This window comes from Syngnathus scovelli, chromosome 15 (assembly GCF_024217435.2).
Source record: "Syngnathus scovelli strain Florida chromosome 15, RoL_Ssco_1.2, whole genome shotgun sequence".
Classification (NCBI taxonomy): domain Eukaryota; kingdom Metazoa; phylum Chordata; class Actinopteri; order Syngnathiformes; family Syngnathidae; genus Syngnathus; species Syngnathus scovelli.
In genome coordinates this window covers 4,167,688-4,189,795 of record NC_090861.1, presented here as the reverse complement: position 1 = coordinate 4,189,795, position 22,108 = coordinate 4,167,688, and the positions used below count along the sequence as shown (strand labels likewise).

Below are 22,108 nucleotides of genomic sequence, written 5' to 3'. Positions count from 1 at the left end.
TTACACGTAAAAAAATAAGTGTGAATCTCATTAATTTATATACTCTTTGACTGAACTTTAACACTCTCCCTGCAGGCTTTCACACAACTCTTCCACTTTTCCCTTCTCGTGACACAACTTGCACATAAATTTAGTCATGGCAGATGTGAGCAAAACTGAGAAGGCTCAGTTGCATGTCCCAGACCTTCAGGATCTTTGTGCCGGTAATAATTTGAACATAATAGACGTGGTCAAACGAGAGAATTTAAAAACCGTTCTTGTTTGCAGTATTACTAAAGGGTCTGGAAGAGAACTTTGCAGAAGTTAAGGTGAGTATTGTGGAATGTCCCGATCTCAGTAAGGAGCCGTTCAACTTTCCTGTTAAAGGTAAGATTATTTTTTTGCACGACAAACCACATATCAGATTTAAATGTCTCCAGTTTTGTATACAATGTGATGTTTTTGTACATTTTTAGGTTTATGTGGAAGTCCACGGGTCACAGATGTGGGAGGAGTTCCTTACCTGGTTCCTCTGGTTCAAAAGCACAAGGTACTGTTTACTATTCATCCAGAGAGACCTCTGGCTGTTTGTTGTTAGTGTGTCTAATTATCCTGTCATATTTTCTAATTAGGAATATGACATGAATGCTATATCAAAGGAGGTGGAGCTCCCAGGAGCGTTCATCCTCGGTGCAGGAGCCGTCCCCTCCAGAATTGTGGGGATGAATGCAGAGGTAATCATCACTTTTTAACAGCATAAAAAAAAAGTTAATCATTGATGCCACCCCTGGCTACTCTATGGTGGCCAGGGTGGCTTAAAAAATAAACAAAATCAATAAATTGCACAGCCTAAAGGTTGCTAGGCAGATTTTACAGGGCTTAATCATTACTGTTTCTCAGGCCAGTAAAAAATATAATTATAGTGAGCATGACTGATTTTTTGGAAATCCAGAATGAGATGAAGCTAATTACTGTTGTCCTATGTTCCTTAAAAACAGCAGACTGATTTTTTATGTATATTTTGCTATCCCAGTTGATGCCACTGGTTCTGACTGAAGCCGATGGAAGACCCGCAGTGAACAGCAGCTACTTCGCTTCCATCAATCCAGTGGATGGCCAGTGTCTGCAAGAAAGATACAGCGACAAATTCTCGGACTGCAACTTTGGACTGCTGGGGAATCTTTATGCTTGTGAGGGGAAGCCGGGAAAGGTGATGATCATGATTATAATTATCATAATGCAAAGACAGCATAGGAGCAGTTGTCTCCTCCTCTCTGCAGGTCTTAGAGGTGCGGGTCAAGAGGAGAACAGGAGATCTCAGTATTGTGACTGCCTTGAGAAAGACTCTGGAGGTTCAGTACCCTGATAAAGTCCTGGCCTTGGGGGGCACCTTCATCATCCAGAAGGGGAAAGCTAAAATTCACATCATGGTAAATATGAGCATCCTTACGCAGCCATTTTAAATTACATGAAAAAAGACTCATGCTAACCGTTTTTGCACAGCCGAGAGAGTTCTCAGTGTGTCCACTCAATACCGACGAGGAGGTCAACAGTTGGCTCAAACATTTCGAAGTGAACGCCCCACTCATCTGCCAGTCGGTGCTTGTATCCAAAGATCCTGTAAGTAAATATCTCGTGCTGCTGTGCAAAAGTAATCAATAATTGCATTGAAGGTAATTTGAGCAAATTTATTTGTATCAAGGGACTTGACCTGCGTGTGGAGCACACCCACTGCTTCAGTCATCATGGAGAAGGTGGCCACTACTATATAGACACCACACCCGACAGCGTGGAGTACTTGGGCTACTTTGTGCCTGCTGAGTTTATTTACCGCATCGACAGACCCAAGGAAACACATGCAGTTGGAAGAGATTAAAAAAGAACTGCATGGTGCACTGGTTTTAATTATCAGTTATTTTTGTGAAACTCTACCCAATCAATTCGCATGTTGAAAATCAATATAATTGCGGTGATAATTGTTACTTTGTACTCAGCCAATCTTTTTTTTTTTTAACCATCCTATAAATTCAATACACTGTTGTGCATAATATTGTTAGATTTTATGACAAAGGATTTTCCTCCAGTAGAGTAACCATCCTTTTGCAACTTTAATTGTTTATATAGATTATTTTCAAATGGAATGGATGACAATACAGTAAGTGGATTAGTGGTAAATGACCATCTTTCAGTTTTTATAGTTTATGATAACTACGTTAAAACTTCAAGTGAAAAGGGCATCAAAACAGCAAGAATAGTCGTCAAATAAATACTCTTATAAACATCACTTAATGAAAAGAACCAAACTCATCATTCTTAACATCCTGACAGAAAATGACACATTCTGATAAGGCAACAATAAAAAAAAACTTTTTCTGTCCACTTCGAACAACCACAGAAATCCAACCAATCATAATTCTAGTTGGCTTCTGCATCACGCTTCCATTTGCAGACCAACAGGTAGAAACATCTTCTCGTCTGTCTGCACAGGCTCATCCGAAGGGACAATTCGGTCACAGAGTCACTTTAGTCCTTGACGATCACCGAAGATAATATTCAATGGCTGCAGAAAAAGCAGCAAAGCCTCCACAACCTAGGACTCCGGCTTTTAGACCAGCTAAAAACGTGAAGGGGGGAAAAAAAAAATCCAGCCATAAGAAAAAATAAAAAAACATCTATGTAAATATAGCTTTACATACCACGAAAGCCGATTACTCCTCCAGTAACACAACCACTGTACACTGCATTCTTCCAGTCTGATTTACCTCTGTGCTGTAAATAAAAAAGACAAAAGTTGTGTCTCAATCTGTTAAAAAAGAAATTTGAAAAAGCATGTATGATTATTTTATAGTATCTGAATGTTAGAGGGCGGCTCGGTGGCGCACTGGGTAGCACGTCCGCCTCACAGTTGGGAGGGTGCGGGTTCGATTCCACCTCCGGCCCTCCCTGTGTGGAGTTTGCATGTTCTCCCCGGGCCCGCGTGGGTTTTCTCCGGGCACTCCGGTTTCCTCCCACATTCCAAAAACATGCTTGGTAGGCTGATTGAAGACTCCAAATTGTCCCTAGGTGTGAGTGTGAGTGCGATTGGTTGTCTGTCTCTGTGTGCCCTGCGATTGGCTGGCAACCAGTTCAGGGTGTCCCCCGCCGACTGCCCGATGACGGCTGGGATAGGCTCCAGCACGCCCGCGACCCCCGTGGGGACTAAGCGGTTCAGAAAATGGATGGATGGATGGATGAATGTTAGAGGAACCATACTTCAACCTCTACATTGGATGTCATACTAATATGTGACCACTAGGTGGAACTGTTGGATCAACATTGATGCCTTACAAAACTTATACTGACAGATTTTATAGCATAAATTATTTACTCTTTCCATGTTTTGCAGTTTTTGTAGTAGACTCGAAGTGTTACCATACCGATTCTATGATGCACTCTGTGCAGGAGAACATGGCGCCCACAATGGCAAAGTTCTTAGCGTAGGACATGCCCCTCTGTCCCATGTCTTTGAGGACTTCTCGCGCTGTTGGGGTCCTCAGTGGGTCCTTGGGATCGAAACCAGCATTGGTGTCTATACCTGCAGTGAAAACACCAAACGCTCCCCCGAGGACAAACCCTGTGTAGAACAAAAACAATATGTCAACATTGACTGGATGGGTTTTCATTACAATGACTGGAAATTGAAATATTTGTGACGTGTCCAAAAATGCTTCCTTTGAGGCATTATGCAAACTTTGATCACATTTAATTATTTGTATTTACCTCCAACGCAGGCCAAAATGGACTTGAAAGCACAACTCTCCATTGCACTCTCTATCCTCTTCTGCTCCACGCTTTTTGGAGGTACCGGCAATCCCCCCATGACGCCAGGGTGCAAGTCCTTCACGGTCCTCTTGTCTCCAATAAGATGATCCAGGACCATACTGTACTGAATCGGCGAGCTTGCCATGTTTGGATCAACTGGAGGAGAACTTTGAGAATCAGAGCCGAAAACCTCTGCAGCACTCGTGGAGGCCGCCATGTTTGTCAATGACAGCGCTTTAGGTAAATGTAGTTTTAGAGGAGCAGCGGCAGATTCGTTCCAATGGTAATATAGACTTTTTTTTTTTAAATGTAGAAACTAGTAAATGTGGTTCACATCACTGTATTTTTAAATATTCAATTAATTTATGGAATATTTGTTCACGTCAAAACTGGAGTAATTCTTTGTACCTAAATGGGTTTCATATCAGCAGTTTTTTAGTTAGTTATTTCAGCTTATCTAAAATATATATTATATATTTTACACAACAGGTTTGTGATTAAGATTAGTATGTTTTATCAATTAATAGTGAAACTTTAAACCAAGCACGATGGGCATGGCGCAATGGCGACCTAAAATAGACTACATTTCCCATGAGCCCCTTCGAGTACTGCGCCAAGCGCTCCACCTATCCGTCGGCCAGCTATGACTCCGATGAGACGAGTCGGTAGTACTGGCTGGCTGCATCCTGCCTTGACAACAGCAGCACCACCGAACAGGTGAGAAGCGCAAAACATATTTACGCTTATCTCTCTCAGATCTGGAAGTGCATATTTCATCTCTTGTGTCGATTTGTCTTAACTTTAGGTTTTATGAGGTAATTGAGAACGGTAAAGCCCTGCAACGGTAATTTCAAATCGGTGGACAGATGGTTCGTAACTGAAGACGCCGATGTTCGATTCATGGAAATATAATATTTCAATGGAATAAGAAGACGCAAAGGAAATGTCCATGTGTGTCACTGCCTAACCGAATATAACGGAATCTTTGTATAGTCGTTTTGGGACGCGTCTGACTTTATTGTCACTGCTCTAATTCACTCCCCCCCCCCCCCCCCCCCCCCCCTAATTCAATGAGATAAGAGACATATTTTAGATTACAAGAATCTGATGACACCCCCCTTAAAAAAAGTATAAAAATATTCAAATAATGGTGATTTAATGTTTACTCATGAATTAAATTAATATCTGGCCTTTAATTGAAAGCTATTATTCTGTAATCTAAAGATCAAGAGGTTGTACTTTGTTCTATCAAGTTCAAGAGCGTTTCATTGTTTTGACTGCCACCATTTAGATATGGACAAGATATATGCAAAGGGTTCTCATGCATAAAAATTGCCAGTTGGGGATGGCAGAAAACTGCTTTAAAGCAATCCAGCATTAGTTATATGCAAGGACTAATTTTGTGCACATTTTAACAAAAAAATCAACTCAGAATTTTAATACTATTGAGGTACTATGTTTGTCCTGCATATCATTCCAAATACACAAAAACATTAGAAGGCCAACTCATATCACCGTATAAGAGCTGGTGAAAGTGTAATTAAGCTTTGTCTGCCATCTAGTGGTGAATGGCGATATTACTACTTAAAACTACAGTTGCTACATATTTAGTTTGGCAACCGGAAATTTGCTTTATAGTGGATTTCTTTTTCTTTGTCAATAAATTAAATAATATATTTTAAATTATTATTATGATGTAATCATTAATTAAGGGGCCATTCTCAGAGTCTGGACTACTACTGTAGTCCTCTCACACTTTAAATAGTGCCTGTTCTTACTTTATATTTACATGGTCGTCTAACCGTTTGTTCCTCATTAGTGAGGCTTCCAAAATAAGGCGGCGTTGTGTTTAATATGCTTTGTCAGTGAATGCTCACATTTTTAAAGGCCTGTTTTCATTCACTCAGCAACCCATTTGGCATGACCACAGAGGTGTTACTTGTTTGTTTACTGGCTTTATTTCTTGTAATCATTACCTTGTGTCTCCTGCAATTTAAAGTTTAATGTTCTTAAACAGCTTTTGTTGTTATGACATTGCCCTTGTCTCCATAAATAGCAGCGTGTAGATAATTTCTTCTTGCAGGCATATTTTGTGCAACCTAACAAATGAGAGCTTTCAATTTTCTCCTGCTACTCTTGAAAATGTCATAGGAGAGGAAAAAAAGATATATGCACTAAGTATTACAGTGTGGTCAATGTAAATATTGTTTGAAGCTAAATAAAGCCACTTCTCCTCCTTATGGTTAACCACACCAGTAAAGGAAATAGTTGGAAGTCTGAAAAGAAGCCCATCTCAATTTGATGGGGGCAGACTTGAATATTTTTTGACGTATGAAATTAAAACGCTATTGGGGGTTTCATAAAAATACTTCTGTCGGTGATTATTTTCAAATGACTCATACGATTCTACCATATTTAATTTTGCCGTGTTGAAAAACATTCCTAGTGGAAACCGGAGACTTGAACGTCTATTTTTTTTTTTTTCTCTCTGAATCATTACCCAGGCAGTTCCTGTCATTTGTTTGCTATTTTTAGCATGTGGGCTATCTGGGAAGGACCCATGTACAGTTCCACATACTTGTAGGTGGCATAAAATGATCTGGAAGAATTAAGAACGATCAATTTTTCTTCTCAGTAAATGTCTCCGATTCCCCAATGTGAAAGTAATAACTAAGGGACTGAGTAAAAAAAAAAAAAAAAACTAGCCGGCGTGCTCGAATCCGTCCTCCATCTATATGCAGCAATGACGTGACCTTGTGATGTGGTGGAAGGCTGGCTATTATGAAATGTGGTTGGAGGATGATGTAATAAATCATATAAACTGACTTGTGAAGGCCCTGCCCTTGAGCAAAAGCAAATACACAAATGGACAGTAGTTCCTTTTTTTTTAACAATAGCGCTGCTGTCAATGTTGATTCAGTACATAAGTTATATAACATGAATAATTTCATTGGAAAGATTTCTTGTCAGTGACAACTGTGACTCATTTTTTAGGCAAAGTGTGATTAGAGAATCGCCAGAAGACAGGAAGCCACGTTGGCCCGCAAGGAACTGGACTGAAATGCCCTTCACTAATTTAAGGGAAGCTTGAATTTACGAGAAAGAATAAAATGTGACTTCCAATCATTTGGATAGTTAATCGGAATATTTTCCATCTACCAGATGTTTGGATTAACAAAGATTTTGATCACCTGGGGAAAGAAAGCATCCATGACAAATATTTTCCAAGGAATATAATAGGTCACCAGATCCACATTTAACGATAATATGTTTTGTTTGTGTCTAAATAAATAGAGAATGACAGATGCGTAGATATCATTAGCATGTCTCTTCTCGGTAAACCGGACAAGCAAGTTTGTAATGTGAGCACGAGCCGGGGGAAATATGTGAAATATTTGTCTGGGTGATGAAGATCAAAAAGGAAATGGGAGGGTAATAAATGTCCTCCACAGTGGAGCTCTCCTTGACCTGGCCCATGCATTATGATGCTCCATTGTGGAAAGTCATTGAGCTTTATCCTCATGGATGCTGCGCAAGTGTTCCTATGGAATCCGCCCACTCACTCGACATGCAAGCAGCAGAAGTTTATGCAACGTGGCTTAGGCTGTTTATCAGACTCAGAGGTTGACACCATCAGAGCAGGAAGTTAAGCCCTCTGGGGAAGCCTGGCTTGAAGAAACTTGAAATACAGCCTCGAGCTGATGAACTATGCATGGGAAATTAAGTTACAGCTTGCATTATGTAAATGCACAAATGGCACTGCTGTTAAGTGACTGATATCTGATCTCAATATCGAGACACCACAATCAATTTGCAATCTCATTGTCGAATAGTCGGTGTTAATTTCGATTATACAGTAATCCCTCGTTTATCGCGGATCATTTTTTCCAAAAACAGCCCGCGATAAATAAAATCCGCAAAGTACGGTCACCAACAAGAAGTACTGGGCAGGCTAACGAGTTAGCGGAAAGATGCTAATTCGCGATCGTGCTAACACGCTTACTTCTAAAGGAATGTAAACAAACATTTGGAGCAATACTACATTGTCCTAAAGGTTAGACACATGTTTCCTCAATTTAGAAGCTTTATTTTGACTTTTAAATTGTTTTTTAATTGGGAAATAAAATCCACGATGTAGTGAAGCCGCGATAAACGAAACGCGAAGTAGCGAGGGATCACTGTATTTTTTTATTTCTATCTGCACTAATATAGTATTAATTCAACCAATACTACAGATGGGCTGTTGAGAATGAGAAGAAGGGTGCAACCAAGGATTGTCACCAGGCACATGCAGAGTTGGACAACTATCTGAATTATGTAGGTCTGTGGGAGGAAGCTGGAGAACCCACATGAAAAGGGGAAAGAGCATGAATACTCCACAGAAAAGGCTTCAGTAGACTCAAGCCAGACCAAACAAGTCTCAATGCAAATCAATTGTAGCTGCGCTAAGAATGTTGGCAGGTTAATATTGGCGCGCTCGCAAATTTCCACGCATTCTTCAACTTCCCCGATTGTGATTTTGGGAAAGAGTCGCGCATCAGTTTCACATTTCCCCAGACTAAAGAGGGCAAATTGAGACGGTCTCGCAGCACGAGGCTAATAATAAATTCTTCTACTTTCCTTTTTAGCTGAGCTCAAGACTCTGAGGAGACCACCTCCTGAGATTTAGCTACTTTATAAATGTTGATGTGGTCAGGCAGGAGTCATACCAGTTTTTTTTTTTCAGGATTATTAGTAGTCGTACTGCCAATTATCTTTACTGAATTACTTTTCAGCTGTAACGTGTTAGCATAGCTCTGTTGTGAACAAGGGTGTGGTCAAAGCAAATTTAGCTCCTCGCCACAATCTAAGGCTCGTTTCATTCCTCGCCAAAGCACATTTTGCATTCGACCCACATGCTACAGAGGCATGCCATAAAATGTGGGCTCTAAATTACACCAGAATGAAAGGGCCTAAAAGTCTGATGGTTAAAGTTTTCATCATTACTATCTTTCGTCTTGGCGTTGTGATTGGCAAGCATCGTATTTTACTAATAGGAAAATTGGAAAAGACTAATGGATTCCCGTCATTTTACATCATAAGTGGCAAACATGTCTGCCAAGTTTCTCATGTTTGTCTGCGGCGGAGTGTGCCGTACATTTCCGAGGCAGAACGACGTTCTCTGATGAGTCACTTAGCAGGATAGTCTTGGTTTTCCATTATTCAACAGTGGCTATGAAAACATTAGCGGCTAACGCTTACGTCAGCCATGTTTGTTTGGTTATGTCAGTCTTGTGGATGTTATCTTACAAGTAATTGAACATGATTCAGTATTTTATAACTTTACATTCTGGCTTTTTCATAGTTCTTCAGCATCGCTTTTGTTATTTTGATATTTCTAAGCTTAAGACGACTTATTTAAAATGGAAGCCGGTGAGACATCCACGTATTGAGCGACATGTATGAATGTTAAGCGTCCTTCTGTAATTATAATACTCCACCCTGTCCTTTCTGCAAACAATCCACACGTCTCAGATCAGATGTAGAAGATTATTCCATCCACACCCAAAAAGATAAGCGCTCTCACTTGCTCTTGCTAATGTTATCTGACGTCAGCAGCTCAGTTGAGCAGAAGCTATTTAGCCTCATTTCGAGGCAGCATCGTATCGAGCACGACATACTGCATATTATTTATTTTCAGGCATCATAAAGGTTAAACTGTTTGAACCAAAATTGGATCATGCAGTCACAGGATGTTGCCTGCAGACTTGAAGTCATCTGATGCTGTTCTCATGACAGTAAACAGTATCAACAAACTTAATCAAAACAGAAAGTACTAGCATACAAGGCTATTAGTATATTTCATTTGAAAATGTACTAAATATACTATAAAGGGAAATTATTTCTGGATGACTTTTCTTTCCCGTGTGTAACGCACACAACTTTTCAGTAAAATTAAATACGTAGCCTAAAATAGCTGACAAGAGGAACTTGGTTCAAGTCCCGTGGAAGGATGACTTGAAGATTAGTGTCGTATGGATGAAAGGGGTTAACTAATCATGTGAGTCAAAGGTTACAGTTTAAAAGTAGTATTACAAGTAATATTGGAAAAGGGCAGATGGTTTTGTGTTCGGGGAGGAAAGGTCAAAGGCCTGGATCAATGACCCCCCCCCCCCCCTCCCCTTGGGGATATATATATATATATATATATATACACAACTATGACCCACGCTTATTCTTTGTTAAGTGCACTCCCACCACTTCCTTCCATTTCCCACATCTACTCTGCCCAGCTGACTATGTTCCTTTGTCACCATCGAAAGCCAAGTTCTCTGTCACAGTTTGTGACCACATCCTGTTGGAGTAGGAAAATCGGCCAGTCGCTTTAGTTCCCGAAAATGATGCTTATGTAACTTGTCGCTCGCTACATGCGTACCTGACAGGTGAAGGTTATTATTGTTTGGCACCGGCACAATTTTGTAGGAACTTCAAACTGGAAATTATTTACTGACGTTTCTACCCTCAGGCTAGTCTTGTTTTCTTTGTGTAAGTGTTTTTTTGCCTTTGCCAGAGGAAGTAAATGCATGGTAAAGGAAATACAAACCTGGTTTTCTGTACTATTTTTACAATTTTATCAGTCTGTGAATTGCTAAAACCTAAAACAGTTCTTAGTGTCAGTCAGTGTTTTGATACAGCGTCAATTTAGCTCTATACTGCCCCACTGAGGACAAAACTTTAATTTTCATTTAAAAAGGGATTTTCCAACTTTTGGAGCGTAAGGATGCCTTACAGGGAGAGATTTGTTCCAAAGACGATTGGCTAACATTTTGTGACTTAACCCATTTTTTTTTATTAAATTCAGTATTTATTCATTGTAGCTAACATGGACGCCAAGAGAGAAGAGCTAGTTTACCAACATAGTTAGTTTTCCATTCCCTCTAGGAATTTTTTTTCTAAAAAGAGACTAGCGACTTTAAACATTCACTTTTTTTCCCACACATTCACTTTATTTGTTTAGTCTATACTGCAATTATACTGTAGTTTAATTGCTGTGCTGGTAGCATTTTACATGCATGCACTTTCTTTCTTTCAAATTATACAAAGTGAATGCGGGCCCCTAATTTAAGGCTTGAGGATCCCGTGTGAAAACAATTCGAGTAAAGAATTTTTTTTTCTGTATTTAAAGTAACACATTTATTTGACCCTAATAGACATTTTTTTTTTCCCCCAGGTGTGGTCAACTATCACACAGTCATGATGAAAACGGGTGCCACCAAGTTGGGGCTACCCAAAGCGGGACTGTCCGAGCGAGCTAAGCAGACTTTAGCTCCTTCTTCGTCATCCTCCACCACCACCTCTATGAAGACTTCCAGATCATCTAACACGCTGGCCTCGGACCTGCGGCTGAGCAGGGTGAGGCCCAGTCCCCACTTGGTAATATAATTAATAACTCAAACCTCTCTTTCTCAAACGCCCACAGATGACTGATGACATTTTTTTTTTTTTTGTTTTCAGCTTAAACGTGCCAATAGTGATGACGCTTTGACAAAGCCCGCGCTGGGAGCTGCTGCCACTGGCTTGCGCATGAAGAAGACAGTGACCACTGGAGCCATCTCGGATCTAGCTGAGGCCCGCCCCCGTAGTCTAGCCGGTAAGCCACATAATGTCATAGAATTAACAAATTATAAACATCCCAAGCATAATACAGTTTTATACTTTTAATTAATTAATTTGAGAAGTGTCATGTCGTCATTCTTGGCCCCTGACAAGACGTGAGACATTTACAAAATGCTTAAAGACTCACGTTTGTATAATATTGTATTTAATGGTGCGTATGGGACAATTTCCCACTTAAGCCACTAGAGGGCGACATACACCAAGTATTCAGGGAAAAGTCTCTTCATTTTGATCATTTTCAACCAACCATTAGCTGCAGTGTGGTTTTGGTTGTCAAAAGATTTATGTATTTCAAAAGAGAGAAACTGTAAAAATTAATTTAATTTAATTAATTTCACACATGGGCAAAAATTGTTTTTTTTAAGGGAAGGTTGATGTTTTTTTTGTTGCATTTTGTGAGAAGTGATGATATGATGGAGGAATTGTTTCAATGCTTTTTGAGCCCAATTGGATTTCAGTCCAGACGTAGGCGAGCTAATCCAAAATCTTAATTTTTGTGTCCTTGAGACATTCCCAGGTGAGCTTGCTGCTAACAAAAGATGTCAGGACATTTGGATGTTCTAGTCCAATCAATTTTTTCACATAAGTTGGAAGATGAGAGTTACTCACAATTGACCTACTTTTCATATGAATATGCAAATGAATATGCAAACTACAATTCTTCACAGCATGACTTTGGAACACATTTCTGACTATGCCTTTGGTGGTTCATCCACAAAATGGATTCTAAGCTCCAATTCAGTTCTTCCTCTTGGGGCTGTTTTTGCTGAAGTGACTATAATTGAGTTGGGACTTCAAACGAGATGAAAAAGCACGGCCAAGTAAACGCTTGAACTTCTGATTAAGAAAAAGAAGAAACTGATTTAGCGCTGATTATGATAAGATTATTTCAAGTTGGTATTTTTGTACTTGTGAGAAAAAGTGTACATGATAAATTCATCAGCCCTCATTGGCCTAGTTTAGTGAACCAGTTTCTGCTAAGCAGTCAACATCACTAAATAATTCTTTGTCATAAAGAAAATCCTATGCAAAGAAATAATGTTGCTTGAGGGGAATAAACGTACTGTTTTTGTTTTCTCTGTATTTATATTTTCAATTCTGTAGCTATGCGACATTCATTTTGAAAATGTACAATTATTTTTTTTTTTATACAATCGGGCAGAGCAATTCTGCTTTACCGAAGAGGTTAGAGGTTAGCTAGCAAGATTTGCTATCTGTTATTTTTATTAACAGACTCAGATGTTGAGATTTAACCAATTCTACCATGGTCAATTTTGTGATAACTTATTTAAAAAGCCTCCTCAATAATTCAGTCAAGCTTTCATTGGAGTCCTTGCGGAGTGTGCAAGGAAAGGGAAGCGACACAAGGACACAAACTGTCCCGCTCTATAAATAACAAAGCTTGGTGAGGCTACAAATATCCAGTACAGTGAAAAACAACAAGATACAGTTTCCTTTTTTTTTTTTTGAGTCAAGCCTAAATTTTGTGAGTCACTCATAAACAATACTTGAGTGAGACAACACTGATTTGATTGATGTGGTTCAGGATTATTACTGACCCGGAGTGTGTTTGGGTTTAACTTAACTAAATCTGAGTTACCAGACATGGACCCTGTCAGCGGGTGATTTATAGTTCTTGAGGCCCTCATATCTGCTGGATGAATTAATCACATACGCCTCAGTCCACTGGGATGACTCGAGGGGGGGGGGGGGGGGGTGCGCACTCATGCATGAGCGACACACACTGACACAAGCACTAAAAGGAAATTAATTAAAGATAGGAAAAAGAGGCTGGTTGTCTTTGTTAGATTGAACTTGAACGATCAGAAAATGGATTGGAATTTGTAGATTTTTTTGGTTGTTATATCAGAGCTGGAATTTTTTACCTTGTCTTGAAATTCTTTTTCGTAAGTCCATCAAGCATCGGGTCCAGTAGAAATGGAAATCCTGCAGAGAGGAGAATGTTTTAAGTAGGATTACAGATATATTTGTTTACCAAGGTGGATTGTGTTGATTTAAGTGGAAGCCAAAGGAGCATATTAAAAGAGGCGGATGTAAATCTGATTTTATGGAACATTCAGAAGAGACTTATGAATAGGCTTGGAAGCAACAGTGAGGTTGACTGTCCAAGTGGATGTGGGCAGGAGAAGACCACAGTGTTTTATAATTCAAATCCGCATGAACCCGAAATAAAACCATCCATTGCTGTATTATTGTGAGACTTCATGATTTGAGCAAGGAAGGGTTGCAATTGTTATTTTAGAGGAGGTGTGTGATTCCACATGTGTGTGAATCTGAGAAGCCACACCTCCTGATCTACTTATCTCGGCAGTAATGATGTGCATATGATGCCGGCTGCATATTTGTCTGCCACCCTTGTGGAGGCTACGCACACACTCTTGTGCTTTGACACACACTGGCAGCCACTCGCTGTCAGGACACGTAGTCTGCCTCGGCAACACATGCGCATTCACACAAATACGATCCTGCGTAAAAAAAAGATCGGTAGTAGGAAAGAAGAATTCCCTCTGTTTTACTCGGAGCGGATTGTGGATGCTGAACAAATGCGAGCACGCTGACCCCCCCCACGCTCACACATCACTCCCCCGCAGCCGCAAATTGTTGGATTCGTCTTCACTGCGTGGAGTGTGGGAGTCGTGCATCATCGGACTAAGATGGGGAACCAAGCGGGGAGACGGGAGGAACCCGACACAGGTCTGCTTCAGTTCTGCCTTTTTGCCACACCTTAGTGCAACTACTTTGTCGAGATCAGCTGACTTGATGATCTCAGGATGACTATCTGGTGTGTCATGTGTTACTGCATGTCTGAAAGACAAGTTTTAACTGTCGATGAGGACCGGGAGGAGGTCTAGCCCTGAGGCTAGATTGCACGTTGGCTGATTTGAATTCAGTCGGTCTGGTTTGCGTACCTTGTGTAGTCTATTGGAAGTAGGGCAGGAGAAGGAGGATCTGCTTTGTCTGCCAGTAAGCCGAAGAGAAGCTGCTACAGGAGCGAGGATCATCACTCGCATCTCCCCATTGCCCTAAGCGCTCGATTTTCATTTCAAAGTCTCTCTCAGCAAATTAAAGCTTATCACAAGTGTCAAAATGAGCTCAAAATGTGAATCTGCCATTTTGTTTTCTACAAATATTTTCTTGTAGTATAACAGCTCGACTTTGATTCATTCTCACCAAATTCATGGAGGTTGTTCCTGGCATGACTATCCGTCGTTACTTTACAACTCTTAAAAATATTTCGTTGTCACCTGGCTGTTTTTCTTGGTCAACTTGTTTGACGTCTAGAACTTATTACACACCGGTCGTTTCTTTCTTCATCTGGGATTTTCCAAATGATAGTTTAGCCAATGACTGCGCAGTGACTAATTGATTGGTTTTCCTTCCTTCCTTCCTTCCTTCCTTCCTTCCTTCCTTCCTTCCTTCCTTCCTTCCTTCCTTCCTTCCTTCCTTCCTTCCTTCCTTCCTTCCTTCGTTCGTTCGTTCGTTCGTTCGTTCCTTCCATCCATCCATCCATCCATCCATCCATCCATCCATCCATCCATCCATCCATCCATCCATCCATCCATCCATCCATCCATCCATCCATCCATCCTTCCTTCCTTCCTTCCTTCCTTCCATCCAATCCATCCATCCAATATTTTTTGAAATATGATGCACACTCCTCTTTGCAAAGTTAAGAGCTGAATTGTGTTCTGCAATGTTAAGACTGTCATTATGGGTTTGCGCTGTGCTTCAACACTGAACCCCCCCCCCCCGACTTGATGACCAACACTGTGGCCCAGACTATAGACTGCGGGTTCCACATGCTGTCAGCTGTTGATGAATCGGCACGAAATAACAGTGTGTCTATTTTCGGTCGCTGCTATTCAGTCTCTTGCACCCGTTTGAGCTGAAATGAAAAAGTTCAAACATATTTGTCTAGTGAGGTCGATTAGATTGTCGAACTTTCACACATTTGTGGTTTTTCTTCACAAGTGATATTTTTAACTATGTGGTTTTCTTTCCTAAGTTGGGGATAAAGTTTCAACCAATAGAAATGTTATCATGGGAATGCCATTGTTTTTTTGTTTTTTTTTATTTGTCTCACTGTACCAAATTTAGCAATGGTACAAATACACAGTAATAATTTGACTATTTTCAGATTTTTTTCCGGAATGGACTGAATGCAATGCTAACTGATTGCACTCCAAGCATGATTCAAAATGCATAATAGCTTAAAAGGATAATTATTAGCCGGTGAAAGGAGTTAGCTACATCATGAGAGCTAGCATGTTCATAATGAGATAAAGAACGTTCCAATAATAAAGTCTAGTGTTAGATGTTCTACCTGGCTTCGATTTGGTTGACCTCTGTGGGAAATGCTCAGTCGGCATTTATGGTGTCTCCTCCCTACAGATGTACGCTGACGTTAGTCCACTTCCCAGTCGTCTTTTCCATTTTGACATTTCCATTGACCTCCCGTTGACAAATTTATGACTAAGATCTCAGGACAATGCAAAGGGACAATGTTTTGGTGAGGTGACACAGCCTCGAGAATGTTTCCGATGGACTTAAGTTTTTGCATCATTCAGAGTAAGTTGGATCACGTTCAAGAGGAAGCAAACGGGCACTGAGGAAGTTCTACCATTTGTACTTTCCATGAAACTTACTTGGCGCAGTAAATAAATATTATTTTGTTATTAATTTTGATCCTTCGCCTCTAAGTTTTGTGCTTAGAAATTTTGGTTTTGAAAAGCACTGGCCGGGATAAAAACTTTCAACACTTCAACACAATTTTATTAATAGACCCCAATTTTGTAAAAATATTCCAAAGCATATTAGTAGTTGTCCTTTTTTTATAGCTGACATTTTTTTCCCACAGTAGCAGACCAGCTGATGACTTTATCACAATGTTATGATGTCTAACAGGTCCTTAGAAGGGAGTTAATTATTTTTTTTTTTTTTACTGGTAGTGTTTGTCTTGTTGTTATAGAAGCTACCTTGGAACCGTGAATGAGTTAATTACTGCATATTTTATTTCTAGACTTGTGCATGCATTTTTTTTTTCTTCTTTCGCTTTCAGTGTGTCACTTCCCGAGTCTCATTTCCCGATTCCAGTCAGAGGACAGAAATGCCCATGGGTCTCCGATAGGTGACCCACTTCATGGTCTTGTCAGTCAGACAAAAAGAAAGCTCAGCACAGTATTTGGAAGACAAGCTGACAAATAATTCAAATGCTTTCTTCCATTTGAGTTCCTTTGTGATGATGACAATGAAGGCACTCTAATTAGTTCTCATTAATTCTGGATGACTCTTCACCTAAGACACTCCTGTTCTAGAAATTAACTTGTGTTGATGACTTTTAATTTAAGACAGCCTACTTCATTTACATAATTTCAGTATCACATGAATTAACATTCAACTGTACTCCTCAATAATTCCACATTTATTTCATAAATTATTCAACTCAGTCCTGTGAAATGGACAAAGCTTTTGAAAAACTCTTATTTGACCAATATAGACATTGTAAATCAACCTTGTAATTTCAAACTTAAGAACTACCCTGTAAGAATGAGTCATCTTGGATACAACTACAGAACGAAAGATCCTTTTCGAGCAATTCAATTGGCCATTTCATAGATTTAAATGTTCCTCTGCGGTTGGGTAAATGCTCCGGACTTAAACTGACCTATGCAGTGAATTAAGATCAAGCAAATACTGAGCATAACTTTTTGTTTGGTGGCAGAAACTTTGAGCCATTTGAGCTTTCTGGTTAGCAGCTAGCATGAAACTGTGCTGACGTCATGGTTAAAATGGTGGGCGATACAAAAAGACGAGGGAGAACTACTGTACAAAGCAGTTCTGTTCCTTACATCACACAGATATGAGAATTCATCCTAAAGCATCTGACTTTGCGGCCTTTCTCTTAAACAAGAACCTCTTTGTCTGTGTAGAATGACAAAATGGCCATGAACTCAAATTCTTTTATTTTGTCAGATGTTTTAGCGTGATAACGTCAGTACATTTGGAAAATTTACATTCTGTGATGTCCTCATTCTGTCAATCATGGATTTAAATCGTCTTAGATACGAAACAAGCCTCCATTTTAGAACAATAGATCTCCAAGAATCGTACACAGTTGCAAAAATAATCTCCTTGCCATCTCGGTGGTGTGTTTCTATCACATGATGAAGTTCTTTCCTACTTCAGCTTGAAATCGTCACAACGTAATGTCTGAAAGTCCTTACTGAAAGAACCTTTCATTCTTTCAAAGTCAGCTGCACGAGCTGGGAATGTTAAAGCAGCTTCTGCCACAAGTAAGATCTTTTAAGAAAATAAAAAAATCTTTATTTCAGTGAGAGCAGAGAGATGCAAAAAAAATTAACTCTCCCCACCGAAACAAATTTCCATCACTGCTCCCTGCGTCACTCTTTGTTGATGAGCTGAAAACGTACAATAAAATACTTGTCGCAATTCAGTCGGGAATAGACGTGTGTTTGTGACCCACATTGAAATGTCACACTAACTGCATAAATGAATGAACACAATGGCGGGCAGATGCTGTATTACCAAAACAGCAAACAATGTTTGAATAGGCCGTACACTAAGCTGACAAAACAACACGGGCAAAAGATGACCTACTTTACGCATTTACAAAATGTAAACAAGCAGATTTTTTTTTTCCCCAATTATGGCAACCCAGTAATCCAAAATAAATGTAATTAATTATCTCAATCACTTTATTTTTCCCAGGTTGTCAAGCAACTAGGAAGTCTGGGATCCCGGCCCCAAGAGAAATCCCATCTTCAATAACAAGGGACCGCATTTCCTTGCGAGACCAGTTGAGGAGCTCTTCCACTAAGAGGATTGTTTCCAGTGCCAGCACTTCCAGCCTCTCCACGCTGGCAAAGCAAACCCGTAGTTCGACAAAGTGTCGGGGAGAAGCAGAAGGCCAGGAAAGGGGCCTCCTGGAATGTCAGGTGAAGGAGCTGTTGGCTGAAGCCAAGGCTAAAGACTTGGAGATCAGCCATCTCCGCACGGAGCTGCAACGCTGCCAAAGTCAAGCCTCCCCGTTGCCGTCACCTGTGTCACCTCAAGATCTTTCTACAGAACGAGACGGAAAGCTCACAGAGGCTTTTCTACTGGTTCAAGAGCTGAGGGAAAAGAATGCAAAGTTTCAGAAAGAGCTCGCAAACCTCAGAGAGGAGAACCAAGGGCTAAAGAGAAGGCTCCTCTGTTTTGAGCCTTTACCATTAGCACCTCAGAATGGCCTGCCGTCAGTTTCCAGCCCAACTACCAGTCCCATGAAAACATCAGTCTCCTCCGGTTCTGCCAAGGACTCACCTTCACCCGACTCGTCGGAGTTTGAGAAGATCCCACGTTCAGGATCCACTTGCAGCAATGTCAGTAGCGAAGCCACGGCGGGTGGACGAGATTTGTCGGTACAGAGTCTGACGGAACAGATACACAAGATGGAGGAAAACCATCACAGCACTTCAGAGGAGCTCCAAGCCACTCTGCAGGAGCTGGCTGACCAGCAGCAAGTGGTGCAAGAACTGACGGCTGAGAACGAGCGTCTAACTGAGGAGAAGCAACTCCTGCAGACTTCGCTCCAGCAGCAGAGAGAACGTTTGGAGCTGCTCTCCCAGAAGAATGAGGCGCTGGCTAGTCGACTTCAGGAGCAAGCCCAGAGGGAGGACGAGATCAGGACGCAAGGTCCTCGACTCGTTGAACTCGAGCAAAGGTACGCCGAGCTGGTGGAGAGCTCGCGCTTCGAACGGGAGAAGTTGGTGAACATCCAGCAGCAGTTAACCGGCAGCCTACGAGCTCTTGAGGAGGAGCACCAGGAGGCCCAGGGTCAGGTGCATGGCCTGCGAGAAGAAATGGACAGGCTACATGGCCAACTCAACCACGAGCTGGAAGCTGGAGGTCAAGCCGCACAGTTGGCAGAAGAACAGAAAGCCACGGTTGATTGTCTCAGAGTGGAAAATAGTCGGCTGAAGGCACAGGTGGACATCGAGAGGCAGAAGGTGGCTGAGCTGAAGACCGTGCAGAGCGCCGGCGATAGTACAGAGCTGCAGAGTCTACTCAAGACGGCCCGTGCCGAGAGAGACCGACTGGAGCTGGAGCTGACCGAGCTGAGGCGGGACCTGCTGCAGGCCCAAGATGAGACCGAGCACGTACAAGCCAGCATCTCCAAGGTACGTGGAGTATGGTCTTCAGTACGAATCTGCAGTCGGCATTTCTGTTCACATCCTGAATTTGAAAATGGCCGCACAGGTGAATGCCAAAGGCCAGCAGGTCCAGGAAAGAGCTGAGATGAGGGAGGAGGAGCTCACCAAGCGTGTGAGTGCCTTGGAGGAGGCGGGCATGCTGGCTGACAAACAAGTGAAGGACATGAAGGAGACCATCTTTGAACTGGAGGACCAGGTGGAACAACAGCGGGCCATCAACCTACACACAAATCAAACAGTCCTCGACTTGGAGAGTACGTTTTCCATTATATTCTATTTTTTTCGAGCTTCAGTGTTGAGACCTTCAATGTGTGTTTGCAGATCTCGCTAAAAAATTAGAGGAGCAGAAATTCGAAGCGGAACGACAACTGAAAGTTTTTAGCAGGCAGATGAAGGTAAGCGTGCTTGGGAGAAGATTGCTTTTATTTTGGATAAACATCTTTTTCGAGCAGATGTGTCTTTTCATTTTCTTACAGGAAGAAAAAGATGAATGGCGTCGGTTCCAGGCCGATCTCCAGACAGCCGTGGTGGTTGCCAATGATATCAAAGTGGAAGCTCAACAGGAGCTCCGGACACTCAGAAGACAGCTGCAGGAGGAGCAAGATCGTAGCGCCAAGCTTTCTTTAGACCTGGAATCCCTGCAAGGTGTTCGGTACGATACTCGCATCTCACGCACCTCCATAGCACTGCTGCCAAGTTAAAAATGTATCTTCTATCCCTAATAGATCATTAGGCGTTATTTAGCTCACATTTTTATGATACAGGATGAAAATATTTCGGAATTCGGTTCCTGGGATTTATCCGACTTGACGTTTCGTGCTTCTTTTAAGCTGCTTTCCTCCTTTACACTGACCACTGCCTGGCAAAGACACTTTGACCTCACTATCCACAACCACTGTGCATGGAATCTTTTTTTTTTTTTCTACTTTACGAATTTATAAAGCAGCATCCAACAATTGACATTTAAATAAATCTATTTAGGAGTCTTTGTTCTGATGCCAGGCAGTATGCTTCTATTTGGAACTAACCATTAGCTTAGCCATGTTGTGTCCCCCGCCATTGTGTGAAGCATCAAGCCTTCCATTCATGTCAATGTTCAAAGCCACATTTAAAATGACATTTCGTATAAATATACGACATGGCTAGTTATCGGGTAAAAGGCCAAGATTAGCTGTTACGCTACATCCGTTCCCCCACCTCCAGCAGCACCATTTGATGCCTCACAAAGATGTCTTTTGGGAAGAATATGGCAAGTCCAGGTGAGTTCCCAGCCCTGTTCTCCTCGCCTGCTAGCTTGCTGCTAGCTTGCTGCTACTCTCATCACAACTCCCTATTTCTCACCTTCAGCTCGTTTGACTTCTGTCTTTCACTACAGACTGGCAAGGCACTGTAGGACTATTTTTTTTTTTGCAAAGCTTTTCTTCATTCTATTCAAATGTCTCTTGCGCCACCTGCTGTTGTGTGTTGGAATAAGCCCTAGTTAGCGAGCGGCTGTTGTGCGTAGCATGGCCGGATGTATTTTTCAGGCAATGCATCAATGATCTCGATTGGATGGCAGCTTTATCGTTAGATATTTGTTAATGATTTATGCATGAGGTAGTATTTGAATATTATGGTCTTTAAATTCCAATTACAGTTTAAAAAATTGTTGATCCCTGTCTTTTTGTTTTCAGAATTGTCCCAGGAGCAACTTTTGATACCAAGACCGCAGTCGAAGGACATTAAGTGATGTTTAAGCACCTTGCGAAGATCGGAGTCAGTCGATATTGACGCACTTAAGTTATTAGTTGGAAAAGAAAAATGGTAATCAACAAGCAAATTGTGTACGCTTTGTTTAGCAGCATAAATATGGCTGTTTATATTTTCCACGTCTCTGAAATGTACCCGCGTAAAAGTTTTTTTATGCTTTTGTATTTTTTTTTCCTCGATGTACTTCAATGTACTGCGTTTGTAATTTTCTTTTGTGATATTTGATATTTTTCTTAAATTGCAAAGTTAAGTGTGCCTTTTAAAGATGAGTTGTTGTTATGTAAAAAAAAGTGTTTTAATTTCCTAAAAGCACCTGTCATCACACACTGTTTGTGGTTCTCAACCATTTTACTAGAAAATACGTACATTATTAAATACTATTGTATTATCATGATAAATGTTGGACTGAGGATTACACATATTAGATAAAAACTTTTTTTTCTGTCTATTTTGTAATTCAGGTGGGGGCTATGGAGATTAAAAACAACGGACCTGATTTACCAACCTAAGAATGACCTTTTTAAAATATTCTAAAACGTTCAAAATAGGTTTAATGAATGGCTTTTAAATTTATAGATGAAGATATAATGGTGTTGGAAAAATCCTACAATTTTATATGACATTGAAATACAGTAAAAAAACTCAGTTGTATTTTGAGGAATATTTATTTATGTATTTATATTGCGTGACAA

At 40.8% G+C, this 22,108-nt stretch overlaps 3 protein-coding genes across 7 annotated transcripts in view; 2 read left to right on the top strand and 1 right to left on the bottom strand.

The window, feature by feature from the left end:
* Window positions 1–38: 38 nt before the first annotated feature.
* On the top strand, window positions 39–1,872 carry c15h11orf54 (chromosome 15 C11orf54 homolog). Its single transcript, XM_049743694.1, has 8 exons — window positions 39–203; window positions 268–366; window positions 456–529; window positions 612–713; window positions 1,013–1,189; window positions 1,260–1,409; window positions 1,483–1,599; window positions 1,682–1,872. The coding sequence occupies exons 1-8, from the start codon at window positions 137–139 to the stop codon at window positions 1,853–1,855; spliced, it is 960 nt and encodes a 319-aa protein (XP_049599651.1). The 5' UTR covers window positions 39–136; the 3' UTR covers window positions 1,856–1,872.
* Window positions 1,873–2,063: 191 nt separating this feature from the next.
* Window positions 2,064–22,108, bottom strand: part of timm22 (translocase of inner mitochondrial membrane 22 homolog (yeast)) — a 31,263-nt gene continuing 11,218 nt past the window's right edge. Inside the window, exons 1-6 of one of the 3 annotated variants that reach the window (XM_049743708.2) lie at window positions 14,367–14,694; window positions 13,323–13,383; window positions 3,739–3,936; window positions 3,396–3,592; window positions 2,676–2,748; window positions 2,064–2,593 (exon numbers count right to left, since the gene is read on the bottom strand). In XM_049743708.2, coding sequence (XP_049599665.1) covers window positions 2,517–2,593; window positions 2,676–2,748; window positions 3,396–3,592; window positions 3,739–3,936; window positions 13,323–13,383; window positions 14,367–14,468 — 708 coding nt within the window. In that variant the 5' untranslated portion in view covers window positions 14,469–14,694 and the 3' untranslated portion in view covers window positions 2,064–2,516. Of the gene's footprint in view, window positions 2,594–2,675; window positions 2,749–3,395; window positions 3,593–3,738; window positions 4,071–13,322; window positions 13,384–14,366; window positions 14,695–22,108 lie in introns of those variants that run through there. The other 2 variants (XM_049743710.1, XM_049743709.2) reach the window with 2 other exon arrangements.
* specc1 (sperm antigen with calponin homology and coiled-coil domains 1) overlaps window positions 4,371–22,108 on the top strand; it is a 30,189-nt gene continuing 12,451 nt past the window's right edge. Inside the window, exons 1-7 of one of the 3 annotated variants that reach the window (XM_049743515.1) lie at window positions 4,371–4,497; window positions 10,991–11,172; window positions 11,275–11,410; window positions 18,187–19,634; window positions 19,714–19,921; window positions 19,989–20,062; window positions 20,144–20,319. In XM_049743515.1, coding sequence (XP_049599472.1) covers window positions 11,014–11,172; window positions 11,275–11,410; window positions 18,187–19,634; window positions 19,714–19,921; window positions 19,989–20,062; window positions 20,144–20,319 — 2,201 coding nt within the window. In that variant the 5' untranslated portion in view covers window positions 4,371–4,497; window positions 10,991–11,013. Of the gene's footprint in view, window positions 4,498–10,990; window positions 11,194–11,274; window positions 11,411–13,343; window positions 14,152–18,186; window positions 19,635–19,713; window positions 19,922–19,988; window positions 20,063–20,143; window positions 20,320–22,108 lie in introns of those variants that run through there. The other 2 variants (XM_049743514.1, XM_049743516.2) reach the window with 2 other exon arrangements.

Coding starts and splice junctions, on each gene's coding strand:
- c15h11orf54 (XM_049743694.1), top strand. CDS start 137: ATGGCAGATGTGAGCAAAACTGAGAAGGCTCAGTTGCATGTCCCAGAC. Junction 1,190..1,259: donor GTGAGGGGAAGCCGGGAAAG/GTGATGATCATG, acceptor TCCTCTCTGCAG/GTCTTAGAGGTGCGGGTCAA. Junction 1,600..1,681: donor TGCTTGTATCCAAAGATCCT/GTAAGTAAATAT, acceptor ATTTGTATCAAG/GGACTTGACCTGCGTGTGGA.